This window comes from Plectropomus leopardus, chromosome 21 (genome assembly GCF_026936395.1).
Source record: "Plectropomus leopardus strain MGB_pleo_1.0 chromosome 21, ASM2693639v1, whole genome shotgun sequence".
NCBI classification, from domain to species: Eukaryota; Metazoa; Chordata; class Actinopteri; order Perciformes; family Serranidae; genus Plectropomus; species Plectropomus leopardus.
The window spans coordinates 17,128,189-17,154,749 of record NC_142196.1 but is presented as its reverse complement, the minus strand read 5'-3'; the positions used below and the strand labels follow the sequence as shown (position 1 = coordinate 17,154,749).

At 40.8% G+C, this 26,561-nt stretch overlaps 3 protein-coding genes across 5 annotated transcripts; 1 reads left to right on the top strand and 2 right to left on the bottom strand.

The window, feature by feature from the left end:
- Window positions 1-353: 353 nt before the first annotated feature.
- Window positions 354-6,017, bottom strand: LOC121960778 (Golgi reassembly-stacking protein 1-like). 2 transcript variants are annotated; one of them, XM_042510634.2, is made up of 9 exons: window positions 5,771-6,016; window positions 5,184-5,264; window positions 3,559-3,762; window positions 3,110-3,196; window positions 2,865-2,995; window positions 2,614-2,752; window positions 2,406-2,523; window positions 2,193-2,312; window positions 354-1,682 (listed from the first exon to the last, which is right to left on the bottom strand). In XM_042510634.2, exons 1-9 carry the CDS (start codon window positions 5,834-5,836, stop codon window positions 1,420-1,422), a joined length of 1,209 nt encoding a protein of 402 aa, XP_042366568.1. In that variant the 5' UTR covers window positions 5,837-6,016; the 3' UTR covers window positions 354-1,419. The 2 variants fall into 2 exon arrangements, with proteins under 2 accessions (XP_042366568.1, XP_042366569.1); XM_042510635.2 differs by lacking the exon at window positions 3,559-3,762 and having other exon boundaries at window positions 5,771-6,017.
- Window positions 6,018-7,648: 1,631 nt separating this feature from the next.
- Window positions 7,649-10,146, top strand: LOC121960734 (elastase-1-like). The gene is made up of 8 exons (XM_042510580.2): window positions 7,649-7,781; window positions 7,882-7,976; window positions 8,095-8,201; window positions 8,484-8,612; window positions 8,830-8,966; window positions 9,066-9,211; window positions 9,841-9,990; window positions 10,078-10,146. The coding sequence occupies exons 1-8, from the start codon at window positions 7,748-7,750 to the stop codon at window positions 10,087-10,089; spliced, it is 810 nt and encodes a 269-aa protein (XP_042366514.1). The 5' UTR covers window positions 7,649-7,747; the 3' UTR covers window positions 10,090-10,146.
- Window positions 10,147-11,610: 1,464 nt separating this feature from the next.
- csrnp1b (cysteine-serine-rich nuclear protein 1b) lies at window positions 11,611-25,392 on the bottom strand. Of its 2 annotated transcripts, none has more exons than XM_042510088.2 (5): window positions 25,139-25,392; window positions 17,368-17,560; window positions 15,293-15,552; window positions 14,905-15,201; window positions 11,611-14,793 (listed from the first exon to the last, which is right to left on the bottom strand). In XM_042510088.2, exons 2-5 carry the CDS (start codon window positions 17,540-17,542, stop codon window positions 13,819-13,821), a joined length of 1,707 nt encoding a protein of 568 aa, XP_042366022.1. In that variant the 5' UTR covers window positions 17,543-17,560; window positions 25,139-25,392; the 3' UTR covers window positions 11,611-13,818. The 2 variants fall into 2 exon arrangements, with proteins under 2 accessions (XP_042366022.1, XP_042366021.1); XM_042510087.2 differs by lacking the exon at window positions 25,139-25,392 and adding an exon at window positions 24,487-24,643.
- Between the last annotated feature and the right edge of the window lie 1,169 nt (window positions 25,393-26,561).

Below are 26,561 nucleotides of genomic sequence, written 5' to 3'. Positions count from 1 at the left end.
GATGTTAATGCACCAATGGTGGAAATGTATTCACTCACCAAATTCAGGCAATTCAAAATATAAAATGTAGTGGGATATAATGCAGTAAAGTTGTCTGGCATTCTGTATTGCTTTCATATATTTTTTTTTATCTCCTATAGGTAAACTTTTCTCATTTAATGGTATCCCTGCTGAGCCAGCAAGCATGCATTGTCAAATTTTTCATCCTCTTTTCGTTTGGGATTGTATCCTCTTAAAATTTGCATGCGGGATATTATTTCATTTTAGTAAAATTATAAACCCCTGGACTTTAAAACTGTTTTCATGGTCACAGAGAGGGAATGGAAAATTTAGAAGAAAATGCTTTTTAAAAGTTACTGATCAGCACATGCAAGTTTTTATTTTATTTATTTCTTAATGTGAATATAAACCTCTCTAAAAAGCATTTTCATTTTTTAAATAACATTCTTGGCGCAAGCTATTTTTCTAACCATGTTTAAAAAATGTTCCTCTATAAAATGATGGGTTCAAAATTGACCAATTAAAAAAGTTTTGGGGACATGTCCCCAGTGTCCCAAGTGTCAGTGACTTTATCGTTCTAATTATGCACACATCTAATAGAATAAAAAGACATTAATGACAACATTGCAGGTTCATCCGGTCATCTTATTTTTATAAATATTTGAATATTTATGTCCATCCATAAAAATCTGAAACATAATTTAATTAAAATCTATATAAAGAGGAGAAACGGGAAAACAATCACAGAGCTGCATCAAACATGGCTCACTCATTTACACGGATCAAAAGTCAAACCTACACATATGGTAAGAAAGGCGGGTGTTTAAAATGAGACATAAGGCAAAGAGGCTTAAATGGTAAATGCCTGAGGTTAATTCCTTTTTTTTTTCAAGTGGACTCATCTCAAACTCAACCTACAGGAAAATAAAAAAACATTCACAACCAAATTCCCCAAAATATATATAGCAAAAATAAAAACGTATGATGGATCTTTGTGAACTACAGTTTTTTTTCTAACAGTGTTTCCTAATATTCAGCAGGTGTTAACGGTAAGAGCAACAAGACAAAATATTATTCAACTTTGGCTTTTTAGTGCAAACTAGGATGACTTTTAACAACAACTAAGGCTTCATCCTGCTTGATGTTGAGACATACAGTATGCCTAAATTAAAGAGTACATTCATTTTGTATTAAGCATCTTTTTCAGTCAACATACCTTATCCTTCTTAAAAGTGCAATTCTGCATGCAGCAATGGCAACTGTATATAAATAAAACTCTCAGAAATTAAAACATAGTTCCAGTGAAGCAACTTAACATCATAAGTGAAGCTTTCTGTATCCTAGTGTGCTCTAAATCTCTAATGCAGCTAGCATCAGGTATGAGTTGAACTATACTTACACTCTGGTACAGCGACCCTCTTAACTGTCTGATGCAGCAGCCTCAGGAGTCTCTTCCTCCATAATATTGGCTGGGCTTAAGGGCTCAGAAATAGTACCTTGCAAGTCTGGGATACTGGCTTCATTCAGGTTCTCTGTGGTGACTTCAAGGCCTACAAGGTCATCCGCATTCTCTCTTGGAGGAGCGGCGATCAGGTCAATAACATGCTCCTGCTGAGTCTCCTGGATGTCTGAGTCTTCTTTCATCTTTGGAGATGAGGGCCTTTGGTCAACAGATGAGGTATCTGTGACAAAAAAATACAAGTATAGTCAAAGAAGGTTCCAACTTAGGATGCTGAATGCTGTTTTATGGTTGCATAACTTTGTATTTCTTTTCAATTAAAAGAAGTCTTTTAGAAACACCATGTTACATTATTGCTATTTAAGCTTTGTTGCACGTATTTACACATCTTTTATTTACTTTTTTTCCGGCAAAAATAGAAAATAGATCACCAAGTTAAACCATCATGTTAAAAAGAAAAAACAAAAAAGTACACATCCCAAACATTTTTTAAGACTTCTTAAAGATTGATTTAAGACATTTTAATACTCATGAAGGCCTTATCTTTAAAATAATTAATTCAATGCATTTTAAGGCTTTTTAAGGATCTACAGGAACCCTGTATGTGAGGTGTGCAAACAAAAGCTGGTTTTAACTATTTTCATTAATCCTTTCTAGCAGGGTGGCATTAAAAAAAAACATGTAATTGCTCTATTCAGCTGCACAGTTCAATCGATTGTGGAGAGGTACTTACCCAAGCTGCACTGATCACCAGTGTCATCTCCATAATTAGCAAACATGGAGCTCTGGCCAGCTTCATTGGCAGAAACCATGTCTGACAAATCTGGAGTCATCGCCTCAGGTATGGAAATATCTGCAAATCAAACATTTCATTCTGTGTGAAAATACACTGAATAAATTAGACACTGAAAGCAAAAGAGCGCCTCTTAAAATTAGATTTGGTTACCTAATTCCACAGGTGGCTGTGTAGGCGAGGGTACACTCAAATCCTGCACAGCTCCCTCGATTTGTTTCAAATCTATTTCACTGATGCTAGAGGGGCTACGTGCATCCACCGAAGGCACCTGAGAAGAGAGAAGATGTGTTTTAGACAAGAAAAAAAACATGTCTCTCCCAAGGAACATTTGATAAAAGAAAGATGTGATAACCTGTACCTCAGTGTGGCCGCCTGCAGCTAGCTCTTCACTGCTGTCTATCACAGTGGATTGGAGAACAGTTTTGTTCTGGGTGTTAGGCTGAGCTGGACGAGTTGGGATTCTGTGCAAGTAGCCATAGCCGATGCCACAGCCTAAGCTTAAAACAAGAAACACAAAACCAGGAGATTAATATAAATGTTTATTGTGCGTGTATAAATATACACAGGTGACATGACAAGAAAAAGCCCGCAGTTGTTCGAAAGAAATACCTTCCCTCTCCTCCCCATGCTCCATTTGGAGTCACCACAACCTCTCTGCATTGGTCAGTTTGTGTGTTGTACACCAGCAGCTTTAGAGGTTTGCCCTCATTGGCTTCAATCAAAGAAAAGAAATCCTCTGACTGCAACACAAAACAAAATTAAGATCTTTTCACCGCGTTTTGTTCAAGAATACTAGTATCTTTTTATGTCCATTGGTATGATAAAAGCCAATAAAAAAAAAAAAGGAAGCTCACATCTTGCAACACCTGATCAGCTCCCACGATGAAGTCATCGTGAGCAATGAGGCCTCCCAAAGCTGCAGGAGAGCTGGCTTCCACATCCTGAAAAGAGAGGGGTGGTTATGAAAACAGTTTTTATTAAAAACACTGTCTTTGTATATGGGAATTTGGGTGAGACAATAACACACTAATAACTTCCCATCAATCCTATTCTAACATACCACACATCCTGTAGGAATATGACTTTTTAAATTCCCTGGCAAATTTGGCAAAATGATTGAGTAGACTTGAACCTTCTACTCCTTTTTCTTCTTTAATTGCTTCTAACTTACCAGTAAACATTAGAAGAAAATGTGCTGGCTATTACCTCAAAGCTGCCAGTAAACTGTTTCATATCAGGCCAGCTAGAGTTAAAGAAAGAAAAAGTTTAAGAATAGCCCTCATTGAGGCTAGACTTGACTTACCAAGACATGCCAAACATTCTCATTGGCTCCTTCAAAGCTGCAGAAGCGGACACTCGCGCCCAGCAGACCCTGACCACCCCACATGTTACTGGGTACCACTTCCAGTTCCCTCACCCGCTGGGTTTTAGAGTTGTACACCTCAAGTTTGACCGCTTTCTCCACATTGGCTTTTAGGAGGTCTTTCAGCAAGTCGCTTTCTTTGTTCTGGAGAAATAAGAGATTTGTGGACTAAACCTGCTGTGACAGCAGAGAGACGGCGAAGCAGATTTCATGTCAAAGAACATGAAATGAGGTTATAGCGGGCTGCATGGCCCAGGCTATAATTCAGGGCTGATGTGTAATTGTATTGTGGGGAAATAAGAAACACAACACTAAAACACACATCAATGTAAACTTCAAAGGCCCCAAAAAAGGAAGGAAGTTCATCTTTGTTGACACATAAAATATTATGGAAAACTGCAGTTTCTATAAGACTCAAGACAGCTAGCACTAGTCCTCATCACATAAATGGTTGGCAGCATTTCTTACATCAATAATCTAATGCTCAAATTTCCTTTTGCAGAAGGGTTTTAAAGAGACAGGCGCTGAACGGAGCATTGCAGACAGTAAATACAGGTCTATTAATGCAGACAGTGCAAGAAAAATAAAGTGTTTTTTAGAATATTAAAGCATGTAAACATGTTCTTGTAGAAACAGAAAATACAAGTATGAACCTGAAAATTAATGTAAAATGGGACCTTCAAAGGCTGCTTCTAAACTCATTTAGTCCTGAGCTTGTCCTTTTATTTCATGTTTCCTTTCATATCGCTTTCTTCATCAAAAATGCTCATCCATTTGATGAAACGCTTTCAATACAACTACATGGTAATATAGTTACATTTGGTAAGTGGACATAAAAAAACATCCAAAAGGTTGCAGCTCAGGAACGCCACCAACGCCGCAAAATAAGAAGAAAATAAGAAAATACAGGCAAAAGGTCAAATTCTAGTGGGTTGTAAATGATGATTGATTGAAATCATTTTAGAAATCATGTACAAGTGTATGAATTTGATTGTTTTTTGTGTTGTATTTAAAATTGAGTGTTTTCCTTGCTCTTTGTGGTTTGACAGTTATAATAATAATAATATTCATATAGCACCTTTAAAAGCAGAGTTTACAAAGTGGTTTGACAAACAAGGCAAAGCAGAAGCAAGAAGGGTATCTTGCAGAGGCAAGAAAATGCTGAACTAAGGCCAGACAAAATTTAAAGTAGGATTAAACAAGACAGAAACGAGTAAAGAAAATTCAAAGAATAATAGCAGTAAACGCAGAAATAATAGTAATAAGAATTAAACACGATCGAGATGGAATAAAAGAATAAATTAAAAGATAAACAAACTAAATGAGTTAAAACAGATGAATTAAAATAGCTGCACTTGTCTGCTTCTTGTTTATTGTCATAACAATGTTTATGCTGCTCAGGATATACCTGATTAATAAAGAATATATATATATATATATATATATATATATATATATATATATATATATATATATATATATATATAAAAGTTACTTTTGAATCAATCTATAGATTGATTTTAGGAAAATCCTGATATCTTTAAGCATCATAGGATTGTACTCACAAGTCGGGTATTTCCTATGGAGAGAATAAAGTCAAAGAAGGGCTCCAGTCCAGCCTTCAGGGCTGGTGAGTCCTCTTGAACCTTAAATATGGAAAAAAAAACAAAACACAAATTAGATTTGGTTGATTTGACATAAAGGATAGCCTGTTTTAGTCGCCCCCGTGTGCCAACTAAAGATACTACACTGGACAGTATTTGGGAATCCTCATTGCGAAATATCACACAGTTGATGCACCTCACGTGGTTGATATGTAACTTTATAATTTATATTTCCAAGTGTAAAATTCTGCTGTTAAACAGCTGCAGGCTCTGCAAAGCCAAAGAGCCTGGGTGTTTGCCAAGTGCCACCTCATCATGGGCGGATACCATTAATGCTGACCACGATGTTGCGAGTTACAACACATACAAAATAACCTGATAATTCAAAACTAGCCACTGTGTTTCTTCACGGATAAACACAGCAACAATATATGTTCAGGACAAGTGTAGTTAGCATGTAAATTCGCTAAAAAAAAAAGAGGCTAACCCAGATTGAAAAAGTGAGCTGCAGGGACAAACCGAGTGTAACCTTGCATTACGTTACCTACCCCGTGGACATGATATCCACTATAAGTTCCCCCGTCCGACAAAAACGAGCTCTGCGGCAGCCCCATCGCCTTAAGCGGGTATAGCTACGTAATATTAACACGGACTAACTGTCACTGAGGTAGAGTAAAGTTAGAAGTCATTACTGAAAGCTGCAGAAGTGATTCAAGCTAGCTAGAGCTAACACAGCTGAGACAGGTTAACAGCAGCCGCTCAGGCAAAGCTAATAAATACAGATGCCCGAAAAATCGAGCCGGTAGAGCGTGATCATATCAAGCGAACTGCGTTCGATTAGACCCCCTTGACAGGGTGTGCTACGCGGTTGCATAGCAACATGAAACGCTAGTGTAAAAGCTGTAATTTCATTCATAAAAAAAACCCATTTTCCGTGGAAAATTTGAATATTTAGGCTAATAAAACGTGTAGGTATAAATGTGTTTACTGAGAATGTCTGAGGAAGAATAAGCATGTGTCTGTATATCACAATTCATAGAAATGCAGCCAAAAAATGTCATAAAAGAGGATTTAATAGGTGTTAAAGCAGAGAACACAGATGTGACAAAGTCACAAGTCTAAAGTCTGTGCACTCAAGTTTCCAGTCAAGTCCTAAACTTCAAATCCTAAACAAATCATAATGTGCTTTTCACCAAATGAATAATAATATATTAAACTACAAAACAATGAATGCTTTTTAAAACTTTTGGTCTCGTGGGAAACTTTTGTATGTCACTCCCCGAGCCGGCACTGTCTTTGGTGAAAGTGTTTTTAGAGTTTTTTCTCTGTCGTCTTGGTGTCAGCAGCAGAGTCACCTTAAACTAGACTCTTTTATCATCCCGGGGGACTTTAAAAGCAGGATTATGGACGCTTTGGACACTGGATGCACATATATGGTCTCTGAACACTGCTAATTGGCTGTTTTTAGTCTACGTGTTCTTTAATGTGAAATTCTTCATGCTACTGTCTTGGCCAGGACTCCCTTGGAAAAGAAATTCTGAACCTCAATGGGACTATCAAATAAAAATAAATAAATAAAAATGTTTTAATGTAATGGTCAAGCAACTGATCTTAATCATAAAAAGTAGTGGTGACATTGCACTTTCTCATTTATATAATTTTAAAAATAATTTTATATGTTTCTGTCCTGTCTTTTTGTAAAATGTAAATGTTACAAAATAGTACGTTATATAAAACATCTCTGATATTAAATTACTCTTTAATCTTTGGTCTTGGGAAAAGTTATCAAGTAGGCTATTTTTTTTAAGTTAGTGTCAACAAGTTGAGTTGCAAGTTTATTTTTATTTTGTTAAGTAAAGTAATCAAATTTGTGACTGGAGACTGACTTGAGTTCAAGTCACGTAACCCAAGTCCACACCTCAGCAGAGAACTTAAAATGAATTTAAAATGTAATAGATTAAATTTTACAGATCAATCAATTATAAAATGCTAGCCTAAGACATTTCTACAGGTAACTTTTTAATGTGCATATGGTTTTGTCTGTTTTTTACAACATGGGATTATATGGGGTTATTTGGGGTTATATGGGGTGGAACATTTTCTTTTCACTGCTTGTTGATCTGTTTCCGTTATCTGTAGGAACATTTGTGTTTGAGTCACGCTCTTCACAGGTGGTGTAGTTAATTTTGCCTGAAGGTGAATGCACCTGCTCTTTTCCCACATTGATAAGAAATAGCCTGAGCTCTTGTTTTCCTCAATAAATAAAAATGAGAATAAAATGACTATAAAACATTTTTTTATCTGGATTTTGAAAGATTCCCATGGTTGCTGGCTGCCTTTAAAGAAATCCTTTTTATTCTTTTTATACAAATTATTTTCCATTCTACATATTGTCCGTTCGATCTGGAATTATCCACATGGCTTTCTTGGCAGTTAATGGTTGTCTAATAATCCTGGAGGTCTTCCAGTCACAAACTGATATAAATAGTTAAAAGCAAACTACATTTGTTACTCACTGCTCCAACATGATTTGGCTTGTGGCTTTTCTGTCCTGCATTGGTGAGTTGTTTTTTTTTTATTCACAATAGACTTCTTCAGAGCTGTTGGTGATTTTGTGAAACTTTAAACACTGTACTCTCTTTTCATGTGTGCAACGAAGGGCTGATCGGGGCTGAAACGCCCTTCAACCATAACGTGCACAATGAGAGGGTCATAGGAGGTCACAATGCGAAACCAAACACCTGGAAATGGCAGGTACAAGCATGAATGTTTTTCTCAATATTACACTGCTGGACCTCCTTATAATTCATCATCTCTAAAATAACAATAAACCCTCAGTATCCGTGTGTATTTGTTCTATGCTTTCTCTCAGGTTTCTCTGCAGCTGGATTCATACAATGACGGCTCATTCTACCACATCTGTGGCGGCTCTCTCATCGATAGTTTCTACATTATGACTGCAGCTCACTGTATCCTCAGGTTGCGTCTCTCACTGGTCCTTACTGGCATCAATATACACTTTTTATTTGTACATGTAACTTGAAAAATGTATGTAGCTGTCTATATGAATGCAAAATGGATGTACTATATATGTATTTATATATTTTTTGTATGAAACCCCTTTAAAATGATTAACTTTTTGAGTAGTACCTGGATTTACAAGTACAATTACATATATTTTGTAATATTGTAATATGTAACTCATTACTTCCCAACACTGTGGATGAATGATTGTGTTTTTGTTTCTCGTGTTCCTGTCAGCATGGATGCCAGCGCGTACCGTGTGGTGGTGGGTGAATATAACCTGTATGAGTATGAAGGCAGCGAGCAGTTCATCCGCGTGGAAAGGATTGTTGTCCATCCTGGCTGGACTGAAGACCTTGCCAAAGGGTAAAGTAACAGCAAGTCAGGCCACTTACATAAATTTGGCCATTTAAAAGCACAATTTTCTTGACAGCAGCAGCCTGAGGGGGGAGTTTCAGGGTGGGGGGCATCACATGCATTTACATTTACAACTGGGAGCAATTCTGTAGTACCAGTTTCTCTCAGTTAGAGCCACAGAGCTGTACTTAAGAATGAGGTGCTTTGTTTTTTTTTTCTTCATTAGAAATGACATTGCCCTCTTGAGACTGGCTCGTCCAGTGTATGACAACGGCTATGTGGCCGTCGCTGACCTTCCCTACCCTGGCGAGATGTTGCCTCATGGGTTAATCTGTTACATCACCGGCTGGGGACTTATGGACGGTGAGAGGACACTCACACACATACACATACTCTATGTATCATGCAGACCATTGATGTAAATTAAATAATAATTTTTAAAAAATCACTCTATTGTTGCAGACAGTGGAAGTGTCCCTGCCATCCTGCAGGTGGCCCCCATCCCTGTGGTGGAGCATTCAGTGTGCTCCCGGCCTGACTGGTGGGGCAGCATCGCTCTGAGGACCATGGTGTGTGCTGGAGGGGATGGAGTCGTATCAGGCTGTCAGGTACAACAAACTTATGTGTGCAGACTTTTTGATTTTCAAGAATGCAAGACCATATCTAAGTGACTCCACAGTTAAATTGTCAGTCAGTGATCCTGCACTACTGACTGGACATGTTTCATGGTGATATCTATTGTTAAAAGTTTTACCCTTTACACCTTTAGTGCTGTTTTTCTCAAACTCTGAGGTGGAAATTTCACTTCAGTTGCACTTGCACTGACATATACAAAACTTTCCAGTTTTTTTCCTATCCATATTTGGGGTTTGTTCATATCATTCATATCCTAATTTATATACAATTTTATACCTAAAAAACATGGCTTTTTTCTGAAAATAAAAAAATAAAATAAAATAAAATAAAATAAAAAGAAGATAAAGTGTTTTGAACCTGGCCTTATCCACTGTTCAGATTTTTTGTTCTGGACATGTATAGAGAAATCACATATTTAAAGATTTCTTTAAAGATTTCTTTTTTAGTTTTACCCTGTTCACCTGCAGTGTCTCTACTTAAGGTGATCGTTCTGACAACAGTGCAGATCTCTCAGTAAAAGCTGTATAAAGGAGGCTGAAAAAAAGGTAAAGTGTTACCTTTCATCTCTTTTTGAATCTGTTCTTGTTGCTACCTGCCCCAGGGCGACTCTGGAGGCCCCCTGAGCTGTTTCACTGGTGGAGCCTGGAGGGTCCACGGTGTTGTCAGTTACGGCCCAGCCGGCATGTGCAACCAAGTGACTAAACCCACTGTCTTCACCAGAGTCTCTTCCTTCTATGACTGGATCTATTCAGTAAGCCTCCTGTTGATTTGAAAAAACAGATCATCATATTTCATCTGCGTATTTCAGTTGCCTGACTTTTATTTTCTTTTTTTCCAGGTTGTAGTATAGATGGAACATGGCATTCTGTCAAATGAGGCATCGAAAATAAAATTAATTTGCATCTGAGTCATTTGTGTTTAACAATATAATAAATTCTCGCTTGTAGTTCTTAATTTAGCCAATGGGTGGCCACAATGGTTCATGTTTTGACCTAAATATCATGCTGACTGTAGCATGTACTTTGTTGTGCATGTACAACCAGTCTGAAAATGGGGCAATGTTGAAGAGTAGGTGGGCAAAAACCAACAAATAGTAAAAATCCTGATCCTCTGACCTCCCAGTCTGCAACCCTAGTAGATGAATTGCTGAGGATATTTTGATGGATTTTTAAAACTAAAGACCAAAGTCATACTGGACTTGAGGCAATGTGACACAAAACAAAACCCTTTTAATGAGCTAAGAATCAAAGATAACCATAAAGAATTCTTCTAAGATCTACCTAAAGACTTAATGAGAGCCACATTTTCTTAATGGTGGCCAAATGTGAGCTATGCAGTCACTGGCCCGACATTTCCCTCTTTTCTGGAATTTCTGGCCATATGTTTGCGGTGGTAGACAGGAGACTACAGCATGACATCACAGTGTTTTTTCCTCTTAACCATGGAGACCAGAGGCCACAGATGAATTCCAGCGGTTTACAAAAAAAAAGAAAAACCCAAAGGAATGTCAGTGTATTTAATGTGAGCATTATGTATAGTTTTTAGTGCAATAGAAAATATAATAATTTGTAGGTTAGAGCATGAAACAACTGAGAATGTTTTCTGTTATGAAGCCAAGTCGGTGACACTGTAGTTGGATAGTCCAACTGCAGATAGTTTAGAGTATTTGTAACATTTTTAACAGCTAATTAGATTCAACTATTTTTCTGTAAATGTTTAGAGAGAATATCTGGCAATTCACTACACTTTTTCAGAAAAACTTAGTTGAATTTGAGCTACAATGCTGCACAGGCTGTGTGAAAGTTTACATTCAACTAAATTATTCTGAAAATATGTAGGTATGTTCAGTGGTGGAGTGCAAGTGAGTACATTTATTCAAGTGCTTTACTTCAGTATGAATTTGGGGTACTTGAGTCTATTCCTTTCATGCCACTTTATACTTCTACTTCACTACATTTCAGAGGGAAATATTGTACTTTTTTATTTCTCTGCATTTATCTGAAAGTGTTATACTTAACAAAATAAGATTTTTGCATTAAAAAAATAGGAGTTTATAAAACCTGTTTTGTTATAAACAACCCAACAGTTTATACAGGCACAGCTGTAATATTTAGTCGAATAATTAATTAGTGGATTGGCAGAAAAAATATTTTTGGTTAACACTGAATTCACTTTCTACTTTATTTGAATAATTTAGGTGTTTTTTAGATGTTAGATGTTTTGTTTTTTGTTTTAAAGCTTTTCCTGCATTGGGTACATTTACCTTTAATACTAAAACTGTATCCTTTACCTCTGAATCTAAACTTCACTATGTGACTTTTTTTCCACTATGTGAAGTTCAAAAAAAAAAAATCAGCATATGACAAACAACAGCATTTAGAAAATGTTTTTTTTAATTATTATTTGGAGGGACAGGCTGTCAAAATGGCTTAGATGAAAGAAACTGTTTTTGTACAGCAGGTTAAAGTGTGAATAAAAAATAAAGCAGCTTTGTTTGCTCTGCAGGACCATTCAAGCAGAAATATGTACAAAACAAAAGGCAAAAAGTAAGACACGTTCTTTGAAAATAAAATAAAATAAAAAAAGCTGTACTGTAATACATTACATTGATAAACACTCACTGTTGCCATTTCTTCATGAGAATTGATGTTTTGTACAAGAGAAAACAAACGTTTGCTTGCAAAACTCAGTGCCCTCTTCATGGCGTAAGAACATATATCGGATGGATTTTCAAAGTAATCAAAAAGGCAAAAAGCGAATAATACATTTCCGATGTGCACGCAGCACTTTTCAAAGTATACAATTAATCAGAACAAGTTTTAACAAACAGGACCTGCATGCATAATTTCTAAAGGGTCCAGAAAGGCTGTTGAAACAGCTGTAGAAAGGGTGAGATATGTACATCAACTCTCTAGTGCCTTCAACTGTCGAGCAGGTGAAAGAAGAATCACCTTCGAAAGGTCTTGTTCTGTCATGAATGAGGCAACTCTTCAGTTTTCAGGGTTTGTGTGTGCGATAAAAATTGTATAATATATGCAGTTTTTATCCACCAAAACCCTTTACATGTGTCATTTATAACATAATGTAACCCAAGTCACAGACTTCCAAGAAATTCAGAATACAATCAAATTGATCTTTGCAATTTACTTAGTTTTAGTGGCTTTTCGCTACGATATCTAACCATAAGACTGCCTATGAAAAATACTTCAGAATGCTAGAGAGCGATAACCTTCATACATTTCTCTATAATTCATATATTACAAAGGTCGTCCCAGATTGAAAATCATTTTGCTTTCTTAATAAAATATTAAATTTGTCAGTGATTAGAATTCTTTGTCAACCTACATAAATTAGTTACAAAATATTAGTGTAATTTTCTATGGTTACATTATAGGCAGCGATACAATAGACCCATAATTTAGTTTCAGTGATTAGGGAGATTCCACAGTTTTCAGTCCCAAAGCTTAAATGGAAGCACTGCGCACACACCACTGGCAGGCGTGGCTCCCCTGATAAGCAGGCACATCCAGTAAACTTCACAAAACCCCATTTTATTGCCAAAAATGTCTTAAATTAAATAGCTAGTGAAATGATGACATAATAAGTTATAAAAAAAAGTTAAATGTATATGAGAATAGATATTAAATACTTTCTGACGGACTTGTGGTCCCGTTTCCCATAACAATGTCTGAAGGTGATATGGAAAAAAGGAAGGAAGATTGCACTTTGAGGTGAACCTATTAAACCACAGTGCTTCTTGAGTGAAAGTTTATCTGAAATAAATAGAATAAAATCATAAAAGGAAATAATTTAAAACAAAAGACAAAATAAGCTACAGCTTTTAATGTATGAGCATTATTTCTAGTTACCCAGCTCATAAATAAGGAACTCCATAATTTAGCGTTGAACTGTTGAATTGACCCCCTACAACAATGCCTATTCATACATAACTTTTTTCACAGATAAAGTGCTGATCGAGGAGCTTTTAGAGGGATTTTTGTGTACCATAAAGACCCTGGGGGGAGATCTTGAGGAGAAAGAGTCCGCTAGCTTCAGGATTCAACACAGGGAGGACCCTACCTACTCAAGCCCAAATAAAGGGAGGACATGAACCAGACTTTTGCGATTTGATTTCATATGAAGGCCATCACAGCAATGGTCACCATACATTGCCTCCAAAAGCTAGAAAGCTAGAAAAATCCCTGAGGTGCACATTCAGCTGTGTTGAGATTCCCAACCTGGCCCCTTAAAGGTGAATTCCTGTTTAGCATATGGTTGGTGATCTTGGTTTGGTTAAAAGAGCTTTCTTAGGAACTGAGAGCCATCATTGGTTTCTATGGGCCTGGTCAAATTGATCTCGATTTCCTTTTAACACTAGCTGCCATCTCACACAGCAATAATCCCAAACTGCTTTGCTAACGTTTTGAAGGCAAGTCTGGAATCTGAACATTTATTAGGCAAAAGGGAAATCACAGCTTCCTCCAAAAGTTGACGTTTTTTTATGTGCATGTTTGATCCCCTCCAAAACCCCCCGTTTTTTTTATTTCTATTTTTTTCTTGCACTGTCCACACATTTTCGTCAAACTTTCACAGACTCCATCACAGACAATTTCATGGCTTCCTCCAACAGCTGATTGTCTGTAAATGTGGCGGGGGGCTCTGGGACTGATTCTGAAAGGCCAATCAGCGACTCCAGGAGGCAGGTCCCGGGGTCGCTCGCCGGAGGGAGGCTGGGGTAACTAGGCAACTGAAACTGAAAAAAGTTGTCCATGTGTTCGTACTCCTTGAGGGAGTTGTAGAGCGAGCTGGGCCCCAAGCAGGGGAAACCATCAAAAAACTCCAGGTCTGACTCCGAGGAGAGGCTCAGGTCCATGTTATAGCTCGCCGAGCGGTCGATGGTCGGGGACGGCGTGTGTGGCACACTACTGCTATGGAATAGGCCGTTTCCCTGGTTGGCGTTTTCATCCAAAAGTTCTGAGATGGCTGTTGCTTGATTGTCTGTGTGATCGTCCAACAGTGCGGCATCTATATTGTCATTCTCGTCAGCGAAGTCCACCATGCTAAAGCTGCTAAAAGCCTCCGTAGATGGCTGCTGTTGTTCTTGCCGCTGATCTGGAGAGCAAATGTCTTTACAGTCCCCACTGTCCCTGCTACTCCTTGAGCCGTTCTCCGTGTCGCTGAAGCTCAAAATGCGGCTGAGGCCTTTCTCATCCACATCCAACGGGGTGCGATGCTCACACGGGCTCGCGCCTGCCTCGGAGTCCTCGCTCTGACCCGAAGAGTCTGATAAGTCCGTCATATCGCTGCTGCAACTGTTCTCTCCAGCTGCCGCCAGTTCAGAACTAAAGGGGAAGGAGGGCACTGCTGGTAAGGTGGTGGCGTTCTCCTCTTCCTCCTCTGTGCTCGACTGCTCCTCCAGCCTTTTCTCCAGCTCCAGCTTCATGATAGTGTGGATGTAATGCGTCTGTACCCGGGTGGAGTTGAACTCGATGCGACCTTCTGTGTTTCCGCAGCCGTCCTTGGTGCAGCCGCACGGGAAAGAGGAATGATCCATCTATGGGGAGCAGAAAGAAGGAGTTAAATTACGTGTGATAAGAAGTCCCAATAGTATTTTGATTTGTTGAACCACAGGTTTTTTTTGTTTTTTTCTTCTGTCGGCTCGTACCTGACATTTGATGCCCGCCAGGCTGCAGCTACACGTCTCAGGCTCGCAGAAGCCCTGACAGTCGCAACCGCAGTTCTCCCTGGAGATCCTCAGATCGTGCAGCTGTCTCTTCTCCTCCTTGTCGATTTTCTTCACGCCGGCTGCTTTGAGTAGCGCGTAGCGACGTTTAGGCGGGTAAGGCTGGAGGAAAGAGCCCTCATCCAAGTTAGCCCCGCTGATGTCAATGTCCTGCTCGGGGATGTCATCCACCGTTAGCCGCTCTGCCTCCTCGTTCTCTTGGGTTCCATTCTTTGTCAGCTGGAGAACAGGTGGCATCAAATGAGTAATTGTGTCAGAATTTGGGAATTTTTACAAACTTTCCAAAACACTTTATGGCAACTTTTCTCACCTTCAGTTTGAGAGCTTCCAGCTTCTCCTCCCTGAGTCTGTTGAGGAATTTTTCCCGGCGTAGGAGCCGCTGCTCCACAGCAAACTCTGCAAGTGTATATGTGCGGAGAACGCTGTGGCGCTGCATCATCCCCAGAGTGCATCCTCCTCGACTGGGAACACTGGTGAAGCCCTGACACCGAGGGAAGAAGAACACCGTCACCTGGTCAAAGGTGACATTGCCCCGTCGTGCTCTCTTTGATTTCTTAAGGATGGATGTTGCTGTAGATGAAGAAAGAGTAAATTTAGAAATCATCTTACCACAAGAGGAGAGTTAAACAGAAGGTTATTGGTGCATTTTGCCACTAGATGGCATCATGTCCCATACAAACCCTGCTGAACAGACTGTAAAAGGACACCCCTCTGATTCATTGCTCTAGTCCTCACCCAAACCTTATCATGTACCCAATTAAAAGACACTGCTAACAGGTATCCAACACATTTACATCCTGTAAAAAGAAACCTAAACTACTGAGAATCCATTCAGTCTCATTTCTTGTCTTGCTGTGCGTCAAAAACCACCCAGCCCGGGAAATTCCCCATGGTGGCCAACACAACGGAGGAAGCCGAGCTGCCAGGATCACAAACGGGTGAGTAAATGCTCCGGGCTTCCGGAAGAGGTGGAGGGTGGAAGTGTAGCTCTCACGAATAAAAAACTGCCCACCCTGGCTTTCCTGCAAGCCGACAATCCCAACAAATGGCCCAGTAACTCATAGGAGTCAAAGGTCCTCGCTCTGTTAAAAACATTCAGGACCCAATGCAACCAGCCGTAGTTCTATCCCCAGACAAATACAATAAAACCATATGGGTATCAAAGTGGAACCATATGCGGGAACAATTATTCAAGCATTATAATAAATTCCACTTCCTCTGCCCAGGAATATTCAACACGACTTTTGAGCCTCACTTTAAGAAAACTTTCTCCTCAGCTTAAGCCATCAGTTTTTTATGTATGTGCGATCAGAAAAAGATGCTAAGACCTAACATGTGTTGAGCATTACACCTTTATTATGTGGTGGGAAATTCCTTTTCTCAGCTATGGAGCGTTCTCGGAGACACACCCTGAACAAGTGCCCTCGCCGAAGTCAAACGGGAAAGTCTGTGTGCAATAATTGAAGCTCAGATGATGAAAAGCAACCTTTTACCCCAATGCAGGTACAGACAATAGCCTCGCTGTGTCGTCAAAATCTGCCGCCAGGGGTAAAACAAATGAGACAAACTGCCAGTTTGAACTTCACATCCATCAAATCCAGTCAGGCTTATGACACCCGTAGGAGATAAATGACACCTTCTCCACTGCCTCTAAATGGGATAGCTTTGCTGGCTGTTTTCCCCTCTTCACTCCACAATGGCAGGCAACTTTCTGTCCAACACAAACACCGGATTATAATGGTTTGCACAATCTGCTCCTCTAGATGTGCCGTCTTTTCTTGATAGTCCTCACTCCCTCCTCTTCTTGTATCCCTTCACCCAGCCTCTTTCAGCACCTGTGCTGGGTGCATGCCCGGGCTTCAGACAAGGCTCTGTGTGTTCCCAGCCTTGGCAACCTGCCATGCTTCTCCTCCTGGCTCCCTGCCCCGCCATCCTGGAAACCTCACAACTGTTTGCCCTTCTCTCCCACTACAATCCCTCTCCAGCCTGACCAGTCCCCTAAAGGCCAGCACCCGGGTCCAGACCAAAACATCCTGAAGCTGTGCGACCCACATCTCCTAAAGAAAGGTATCTGTCTACAACGCTCTGAGAAAAAGGTGGAGTGGCAGAGCCAAGGTGAGCAGCCACTGCATAATGCGATTAGCCATTTTGCAGCTTTGGGGCATAAAATCAAAAGGGGTATTCATTGCAGAAGTCTGAAATCATTTCTGTGAAGTGTTTCATGGGCTGCCAGCTGCCTAAATTCCTTAACTCTCCCCCTCCGTTCTTTATGGGTTTGTTATCAGAGCCTCCGTGGAGCAGTAAAGACAAGGCGAGAGAACGCATTAAAAAGCATGTACCATCAGCTCTTTCTATGATTTATCGTCGCTGGATGAGGACACTCACTGTTGAAATGTGTTGCCGGGGAGCTGGGGTTGCTGGGAGTGGAATCCAGGGTGTCCGAGTAGCAGCTCTCCCCCTCCGAGTCCCAGCCTGAGCAGGCAGAGGAGAGGGAGGAGGGCGAGGAGTAGCATGGGTCCTCATCCACCTCCTCAAACTTCCTCTTGAGAAGCCCACTCATGGCGTTAGTGTGAACAATCTGCAGGAAGGAGCAGAGGGAGGGGCTGTTAGCAAATTATTCACACTTTATTTTAACAACTTTGAAGTTTTGTCTTATGAATGTGCAGAAAAAGACAACCAGAACCAATGAATAAACTGTATGTTGCAACAAAGTACAGCTCACGATGCAAATAAGGTCTGTGCATAACTTTTTTATTTTTTTAAATCGCATTAATCGCCAGTCAACATTCCTGTATTTCAGAGGCTGTACTGGACTGAATTTTAAAGCTAGAGTGATGCTACTGGTACCATATGACACTAGAAGACCTAGGGAATCTGGTGGTGTCAACTGTCATGCAAGAGGAGAGCTAAATAACACTCAAAATCTAGGCTTAGTTATGGTGGTAAAAACAGCATGGCCATTTCACAGGGGTCCCATGACCTCTGACCTCAAGATATCTTGATAAAAATGGGCTCTATAGGTAGCCATGAGTCTTCACTTTATAGACAAGCCCAACTTTTTACTAGTCCCATGCAGTTTTTTTTGCTGTCATTTGATTCATAATCAAGACAGTCTGGTAAGAAGTGCTTTACCTTGTTAGTATGGACTGTTTTGAAATGCAAATAATGGAATTGAAAACATGCAGTTAAAAAATGCAATGAACTATTGAAATTGCAATTATTCATAATTTTAAAAATGAATCGTTTGACAACCCTACAACAAAGTTGTTGTGCTCACACAGGCCTTTACTGGTCAGGTCCTGTGCTCGGCCATGTGAGATTGTATGCATCCCAATCTCATGCAGCTGAGAGTGGAAGTTAGCCACAGCGCAGAAAGCAATCAATCAGTCCTATTCGCATAAGTCAACAATTACTGGACCCTTCACCCTCTTCCAAATCCCATCAGCTCAGCAAATACATTGATTGGAGAGAAGGACTGAGCACAGAGGTGACCAAATCATCCAGCCATGGACGTTTAATTTCAATCATTCCCTTTAGGCAGCTGTCACTATCAAATATGCCAGCCAGCACCAAGGCAATTTGCCACTTATTCAGTTCAATGTGTTTGCACGGCGCTCATAGTACAGCTATGCATAGTTAAGATGTTTTGCTATGCAACTCCTGCGTGTGTTCTGCAAGAGCTCCCGAGAGAGGGGCTGCTGGTTCAGCGATAAAAACAATCAATCCTTTGAATGAGACAGACAGAGACAAGGAAAGAAAAGATGATCATGAGGAAAGAGAATGCCATTTACCCTCTAATCTCCAAAAACATTGCCCAATATCTGTTCCATGTACAAGACATCTTTAAATCTTATTTTAGTCAATGAAAAATGCTCTCATAGCTCAAGCGAATAAACCTCCTGTCTTCAGCATCTTCCAGGAAAAAAGAACAGAAACCACTGACATGAAAAATTAACGTGCTGGATGAGGAGGAAGGTTTACTGCTGCTGTGTTTTACGGTTATGGGACGTAAACGCGCCATGCCGCTCTGACAAACAACAGACGATCTTCTTCACAAGTTCTGGGAAGCGTGAGGCGACTGCGAGACAAGACAGGTCATCACCGCAGTCCGCAGGCCGAGCTCCTGCTGGCTTAAACAAGGAGGGGTGGAGGGTGGGAGGAAGGAAGTGAGGGGAGAGGGAAGACATGACTGGGCTCAACTCCAGTACAGACACTCCCTTACAATGATGTGGAATGAGGAAAGGAGGCTTTTACTTTGCCCCTAAAAAGATCATTTCACCATCAAACTGTTTACTGTGTTTGGAATCGCAGCCAAATCACTTACAGCTGCTGCGGCTCAGGCATGTTATTTATGCACTTTGATTTTAGGTTATTTTTAGCTGTGTTTGTTCAAATATTTGCTCAGTAATACCTGTAATTTTGTCTAAATGTTTATAAGGAAATTGCTCTTTCTGTTGCTTTTTGGCTCGACTATTCTTTATGGGGAGAACTCAGATTAAGGATCTTAAACTAGTTAAATTTATGTCCCAAACATGTCAATTATTAGACTGAGCACGGCTCAGACACCAAGCTGTGCTGCCAACAGGCTAATTTGTTACCACTGCTCCTTAGAGGACAGCTAAGACAGGATACGCCTCGAGATCCTCCAATGGCTTTAGAGGAACTTTAACTCCGTGTGTGACCTGCATGCCTGGTTTGTCTTATCAGGATGTTATGCAAGCGTCAGCAATCAAAGAACAGGAGAAAAAAATGCCTAAGCAGGTATGTAAGGAGGGGGTCATTTTCAGCATGCAACAGGGAGCAATTATGCAAAAGCCGCCCTGTCTTTTGACAAGGATAAAAGAGAAGTGAGAGTCAAGGGCAAGACACCTTTGTATAGGCAGTGGGGGCAGCTATCCAACGGTACGGGGGTTGGGGTTGGGGTGGGGTGGGGTGGGGCTGTTATTGCTGCAGTCAGATATTGTTGTCCCCAGTGCACATATGATGAATGAATCACCTTGTGATAGGTCAAACTTGCTCGTACTGTGTCTGCAAAAAAAAAGCATCCTTTACACTGTGACGACTAGGCTTGGGCGGTGTCATGGTATTACGGTATCCCAGGGTACTTAGAAATCCTGAAGGTGTGTTTTTTAATATATACCTTCGGGAAAATATATATCATAAATACAGGTGATCCTCTTTCTATAAAACTCATTGTATGTAGTGCACAGCACACAAAGCCAGAGCTCAGTCTCCAGTCTCTACTGGTGGAACAGGCAGCTGAGCTGAAAGACACTATGACACCCAGTGGTGGAGGGAGAAGTCACAGGACTGTAAACAGCCAGCATCCAGCAACGGCAGAGAAACTATGTAGAATGATGGCATGTTTTTTTACATCTAACTTAGTGAATTATGATTTATTTTGACCAAACCGGAGCTGGTGATTGTTGGAACAGTGGGCTTACTAATTAGATTACTAGCAAGAGTTTGTGTGAGTTTTATTTTGCTTCTGTTGAGTTTGAATCAAGTGTGTTTTATAATGAGTTAAAAAGACAAATTATCTGAGAAAAAGTAGTGCCGTAGGTGAGGACACTTACACTGTCATATACCAGACACTCCTGTTAAATTTCAGGAAGGTATGAAGGTATGAAATATTACATACCAGCCAAGCCTAGTGACCGCTTCAGCATGTTTTACCGAAGTCGCTCATTTCCCATTCATCAACTTAGTCATGCAGGAAATAATCTCCAAATGCCTCTCACAGCTACACATCACAGGATTTGCCTTGGAACTACTTAGAAACACCTGGGTGCTGCATCTGTTGCTTATCACTGATCAGACAACAAGTGTGTTGTAAACGCCATGCTGCAGCCTAAATGTGAGAACATGGGCTCACCTTACATTTTTGCCATTACTCCCACCCCCAATACTCTGCAAAAAAATGAAAACAAAGCTGCAAGGCATCCTCAGGGGAGTGCATAGCGCCAGCTAAGCAAAGTCTTTTTAATTAAAAGCTGCAGTGAGGCAGAAGGGGGAGGAGAGGGAGAGAGGTGGGAGGGGGGCAGTGGTGTCAGAACTGGGTCATTGTCTCTTGACTGCAGTCTACCTGACACATTGATTTGTTAATCCTGTTCAACGGGCAGAAACAATGGCGAGAGGTTAATCCTGGCAAGGGGACGGCTTGTAGTCAATCTGGAGCTTCTCAGCCTGCTCAGCCGCTGCACCCACGGAACAAGGCCAGCAGAGCAGGGGGAGCGCATGGAACAAGGGACTGAGGGGTAAAAAGACAACAATTGTGCAATGACTCATTTGCAAAAGGGTGGAGGGAAGGGAGAGGAAAAAAAGATGAAAGAGAAGAATTCAGAGCCGGCTCCTCAAGAAAGCAGCGCCTGTGAATGTCGGCTCCAAAACGGAGAATGGATGTGATCGGACAGCCGAGCCAGAGAGGGAGCACAGCATGTTTTCAACGCGCACTAAATTATGCATCACTGTCATTCCATCAACCGCACACAGGCAGGCAGATAAAGGACGCATCCGCTGAGGTGCTCCCCAGCCAGTTGTCACAGAGTTGGGAAGATAAATCTCTGGCGAGGAGATTTGTCACCAGAAGCACTACACAGCTCAAGTCAGACGCATAACTATGTCAGTCGAATAAGATTATCTTGATACATGCAGCTACAGGCTGTTAATATGAATTCAGAATCCCAATTCATTCCTGTTTTATCTGCAGACAGCTCTTCAAGTCCTTGTTAAGGAATCTTAAATTATTCCAACAGGGGGGAGTGTTATAAAGTTTAGCTTTAATTAGTCACTCATTATGAACATTCAACAATAAATAAGCTAATAATGTTGCTCAGCCTCTTAACTTTAGTAATAAAAAAGGATTTTAGGGAGGAACAGTCCCTTCCTTAATAGTTTTGCAATTCAGGAGAGAAAAGTACTTAATTTTGTTACTCTCGTATATTGCATGGCTATAGAGACAATATAGAATCCTTGATCCTTGATAAATGGTGTGATTTGGTGATTTTCAAAGAAAAACATACCTTTAAAACCTTATGGGTTTCAGGGTTGGGAGGGTGCATAAAATAAACATGACATACAACCATTTAAAGTCCTTCCCCAGAGCCAAATAATTAAAAAAAATCTTTCCCAGTGCTTAAAAAAATCCTCCTTTTTGTACCTCCTCCACCATTTCATACATACATTGCAAAAGATGCAATCACAAAAAAGAGAAACAAAAAACAAGAAAGGACAAAGTGACATTTGTATGTCCAGGAAAATCTTAAAAGCCTAAAAGGAAAGAAAATGTCTGCATGAATCTGTGCCTGCGTGGAGACGTCACCCAGCAGCCTGTTTAAACTGACCCTGTCTGCCCTGAAGCCAAACAGGACAAGTCACAGTTGACTTTGCCCCCTTGCACTGCCTGTCCAGCCCTCTTGCAGCTGATAACAGTGTGGGTGGGGGCGACAAGTCGCACTAAACTTAGCCAGCAGAGAGCATTTACATGGCACACTGACAGCTCTGTGCAGTGGCTGAATGACTGACTGACTGAGTTGAGTGCTCATAAAATGTGATAATGATGAACCTGGGAGTCTTCCTGCGTGTGTGGAAGCGTGCCTGGGCAGGCCGCCCCCCCTGCAGGCTTCATGGTATTGCACCTCTCACTTCCAGCTCTGTCACTGAGAAGATGGGGAGGGAGGGGAGGGTAATTGATCAGAGCCATCAAGGTGACGGTGGGCTGAATTCCAGCGGCCTGCACAGCTGGGGAAACACTGGCTCAATTCTTCAACTCAGCTGTTACTCAAAGCGCTCCACCTGCTGGAACAAAGCAGGGAGAGCTCCTGTTTTCTCCTCTGTGAGCCTGTTGTTCTCACCGAAGCCCCAAAGCTCTCCGTGACTGTGCCACAGAAACATTCTGTTCCTCTGCCCCGACCCGTGCACACTCTGATTCCAAAACGGAGAGGTAGTGGGAAGAAGGAGGGAGGATTGTACAAAACAAATAAATAATGTCATGTCTCCAGGCCACAGGAATTCCATTCTGGCAGCACCACTCTTGCTGTAATAGTGGGAGAAGAACACAGGCTCTATCTAACCCAGATGTGTTTTCTACTGCTAACCACTGGAAAGTCCTCCTCCCTCAAGGCAGCCGAGCGAGCTTCCTCTCCTGGCCACACCTGACAGGGTATTAGCTTGCACGTGGACCTCACATGCCCTCAGCTGTCATTAATCTCGTATGCGGGCCAAACTTGAATAGCCAGGTGATGCCTGCAGGAGTCAGACTGTGTGCTGTTACTCATTTGGGTTAGTTTACTCACACTGTAAACCAAAAACAGGACTGGTTTTAGGTCATTCTTGGGGAAAGTCTCACTATGCAGAAAGAAAAATATTTTTTTTCCTATGATTTGCATGGATCAGAAACTGTGTGAAAAAAACAGTTGAGAAAATCTCAAGCAAAGAATTCCTTTACATAACAGCAAACATGCAGCTTTGGGTGTGTGTGGAGGAAGGGAGGAGGCGGTTGTGGGTTCAGGGGTCGTGCTCCAGTCTGGGACACTTGCAGTGAGGAATGCTGGGAGAGGACAAAGCAGATGGGAGCTCTCTGCTGACTGCTGTGTGTGGGAGACCGTCAGCAGGCTCCCTGCACCCCCCCACCTCCTCATCCCCTCTCACATCTCCAGGCACAAAAGCGTGGGGGCCATCCTGCGTGACCAAAATGAAGCAGGCACAGACAACCTTGTCTGAACTCTGCACTACCGCTGCTGCTGCTGCCTCTCCCAGCTGGGGAGACAGATACTAAAAGAGTGTGTAAGCTTCCTGAGGTTGTGAAACGTACACTGCAGTGCACAGGAAGTGGCCATCCAGATCATCTATGCTGACAGCTGCAGGCAGCACAAGGTTAGCTGAGTACAGGATCATATGATGGATATGAGGGAGGTATGAGTGGTAACTACCATTCTAATATATTGCCCATTTTTGCTTTATGTCATTTAAGTTTTAAAACTATTTTTTTGGTGTAAAATGTAAGCAAAAACTAAAAAAAATCATATAACACAAGTGTGCATAGAGAGTTATTCAACAACACTGCACATTCCTGGGAAATGAATGCCACATGAAATGCACAGCACCAACTGCTATATTCCCTCTCTGTAAACAAAGGATCATTCAGCTCTCTGTAGCCTAATTCTAGAAAACATGATTCCAAAAAAGATCCGGGTGAGGTCGCGCTAGAGACGATTAAATTGACTCCATCAAAAACAGTCTGGTCTCTATAAAACAAGAGCCTCAGAGTGGAGTGTCATTTCTGGGTAATGCATTAATAAAACAGCCTGTGATGGGAATAATCATCTCGTAAATAAACAAAGCGCACTGGCTGCGTAAACTAACAAACATTTATGCGTCACAGTTATTCTAAGGACACATGCATGTGCTGTTACGGGGAATTATTCAAACAATGAAGGCGCTCAACATTCCGTATCCACACCTGGTTTAAAGCGTAAACTGATATATGCACAAAACCAATCAAACCTTAAATGTAGCCGTACGTGCGCGCGTCGCGAGGCATGTGCTCTCGCTCTCTCTCCCCGTTGACCCGATCATTCCTCATGATTAATGCTAATTCTAATGACAGCAGCCCCTGTCAGCTGTGTGTGCTCAGATGTACTGCCTTCAGGAGTCGCTCGAGTTACAAGAGGCGCACCAGCACCGCTGAGGTGAACAAGAACAACTCCGCTGAATACACAAAGCCCGACCTCATCAACAGTTCACATAAATGAATCCATAGCTGAATCCACACCGCAACACGGAGTAAAACACTCCAGGTGCGAGCTGGGAAGTTTCTAATAAAGCCCCGATTATTTAGCGATCGATCTATTCATTAATCACGATTGTTGGAATTTCGCCTGAATCAATACATTATTTTTAATCAGATTATGATCACCTGTGTGTGAAGCAGTGAGTTTAAACTCCAGCGAGAAGCCAAGCGTGTCAATATTTACAATAAAGTATGTTTAAAAGGAAATCCAGCCGACGCGGCGTAAAGATTCACGCGTAATTCTCACAAACATTTAAATGACAGATGAGAAAGAACATTTAAAGTATTTGGCGTCCCTCCTCCGCTGAGATTAAGCACATAAAAATACGCTGTTCAGTCAATCAGCTCCATTCTGTGTCTACTCACCACCAATTCAAGTATCCGATCACCATTAGTGACAAAATAGCGCTGGATAAACCGCCGGTGGGGTAAAACGGTGGAGGTAAATCCAACAAAAAATGGCACGAATAGATAGCAGCGCTTATCCCCGCATATAGACAGCTAGATCTCGGTTGCTATTGTCTGTGTCTCTCCGCCGTACGGGGCTCCGTACCAGCTGAAGCGCTTCCCTTGTCTGTAGCAGACTGCCGAGAAGCGCAGCCTTTTTCGTCAGTGGAAAACTCCCTCCTGGCGTCTGGTCTGACGCAGGCGGTGACACAGGGAGGCTGCCCACGCCGCTTCCTGCCTGTCCTCCACTGTGACTGAGCCCCTACTACCTGCCGGAGAAAAATAGGTTGCATATGGTCATCTATTGTATTAATATGATAATGATGATAATAATAATTATAATAATATTTTTTGTCAGATAATAAAACAGTCACTGATGAGCCCTTAAAGAGCCTCTGGTGGTGAGTTTGTGAACTAGATAGACAGACAGATAGATAGATAGATAGATAGATAGATAGATAGATAGATAGATAGATAGATATTTTAAAATAGTAATACGAGCAAAATTATAAAAAATACAAAATTGGATATTTAACTAAAACTAGCATCCTAGTCCAATAAGAAACAACACAACATAACATTTTGTACATGGTATATAAAAACATATTTTGCTTAAATCCTAGCTAAAATATAAAATTAGCAGTCTAAGGATAGTGTATAGCATATTCTGTACATAAAGTGCAAGTGTGTGTTTTTTTAAATAGGTTTTCCTTGTTATTCATGTGCGCAAACTATCAAAAAAGCTCATTTGCTCATCTAAAAAAAGTGCATTGTCAAGAAGCTGAAAGTAGGACTGATGTTTTTGTGATTTGTTGTTTTAACATTACAACAATAATATACTGTAAACTATCTGGTAATGTTCTTAACTTGAAAAGAGCAAATGAGAGTGGAGTGTCTGATATCTATCACATCAAAGAAACAACTTCCGGAAAGCTCCATAAACCACTTTCAGAAGATACATTTATTAAAACATCCTCCAACTATAAACAATAGTCTACAATATAAGTATAAATAAAACTAGTACTCTTAATATATAGTAGTATAATATCCTCTATATATAGTGGAAGTATAAGTGTTTTTGTGGATTGTCCTGATTATCTAGCAGAATAAACTATTTAAAAAGCTGGTGCAATGGAGATCTGTAGTTTTAACAGGACAGCAGTAATATATTGTCTTGTAATGTTGTTCAAATAAGAGTGGAGTCTGATGTTGTCACATAAAAAAGCAATTGTTGGAAAGCTCCCTAAGCCATTATCAGAGGATCCCCAGATTCCTGTGTGTGTGAGCTAACTGGCACGCAGTGAGGAGTTGTATCATCAGTAGACAGATAGCATCATCTCTA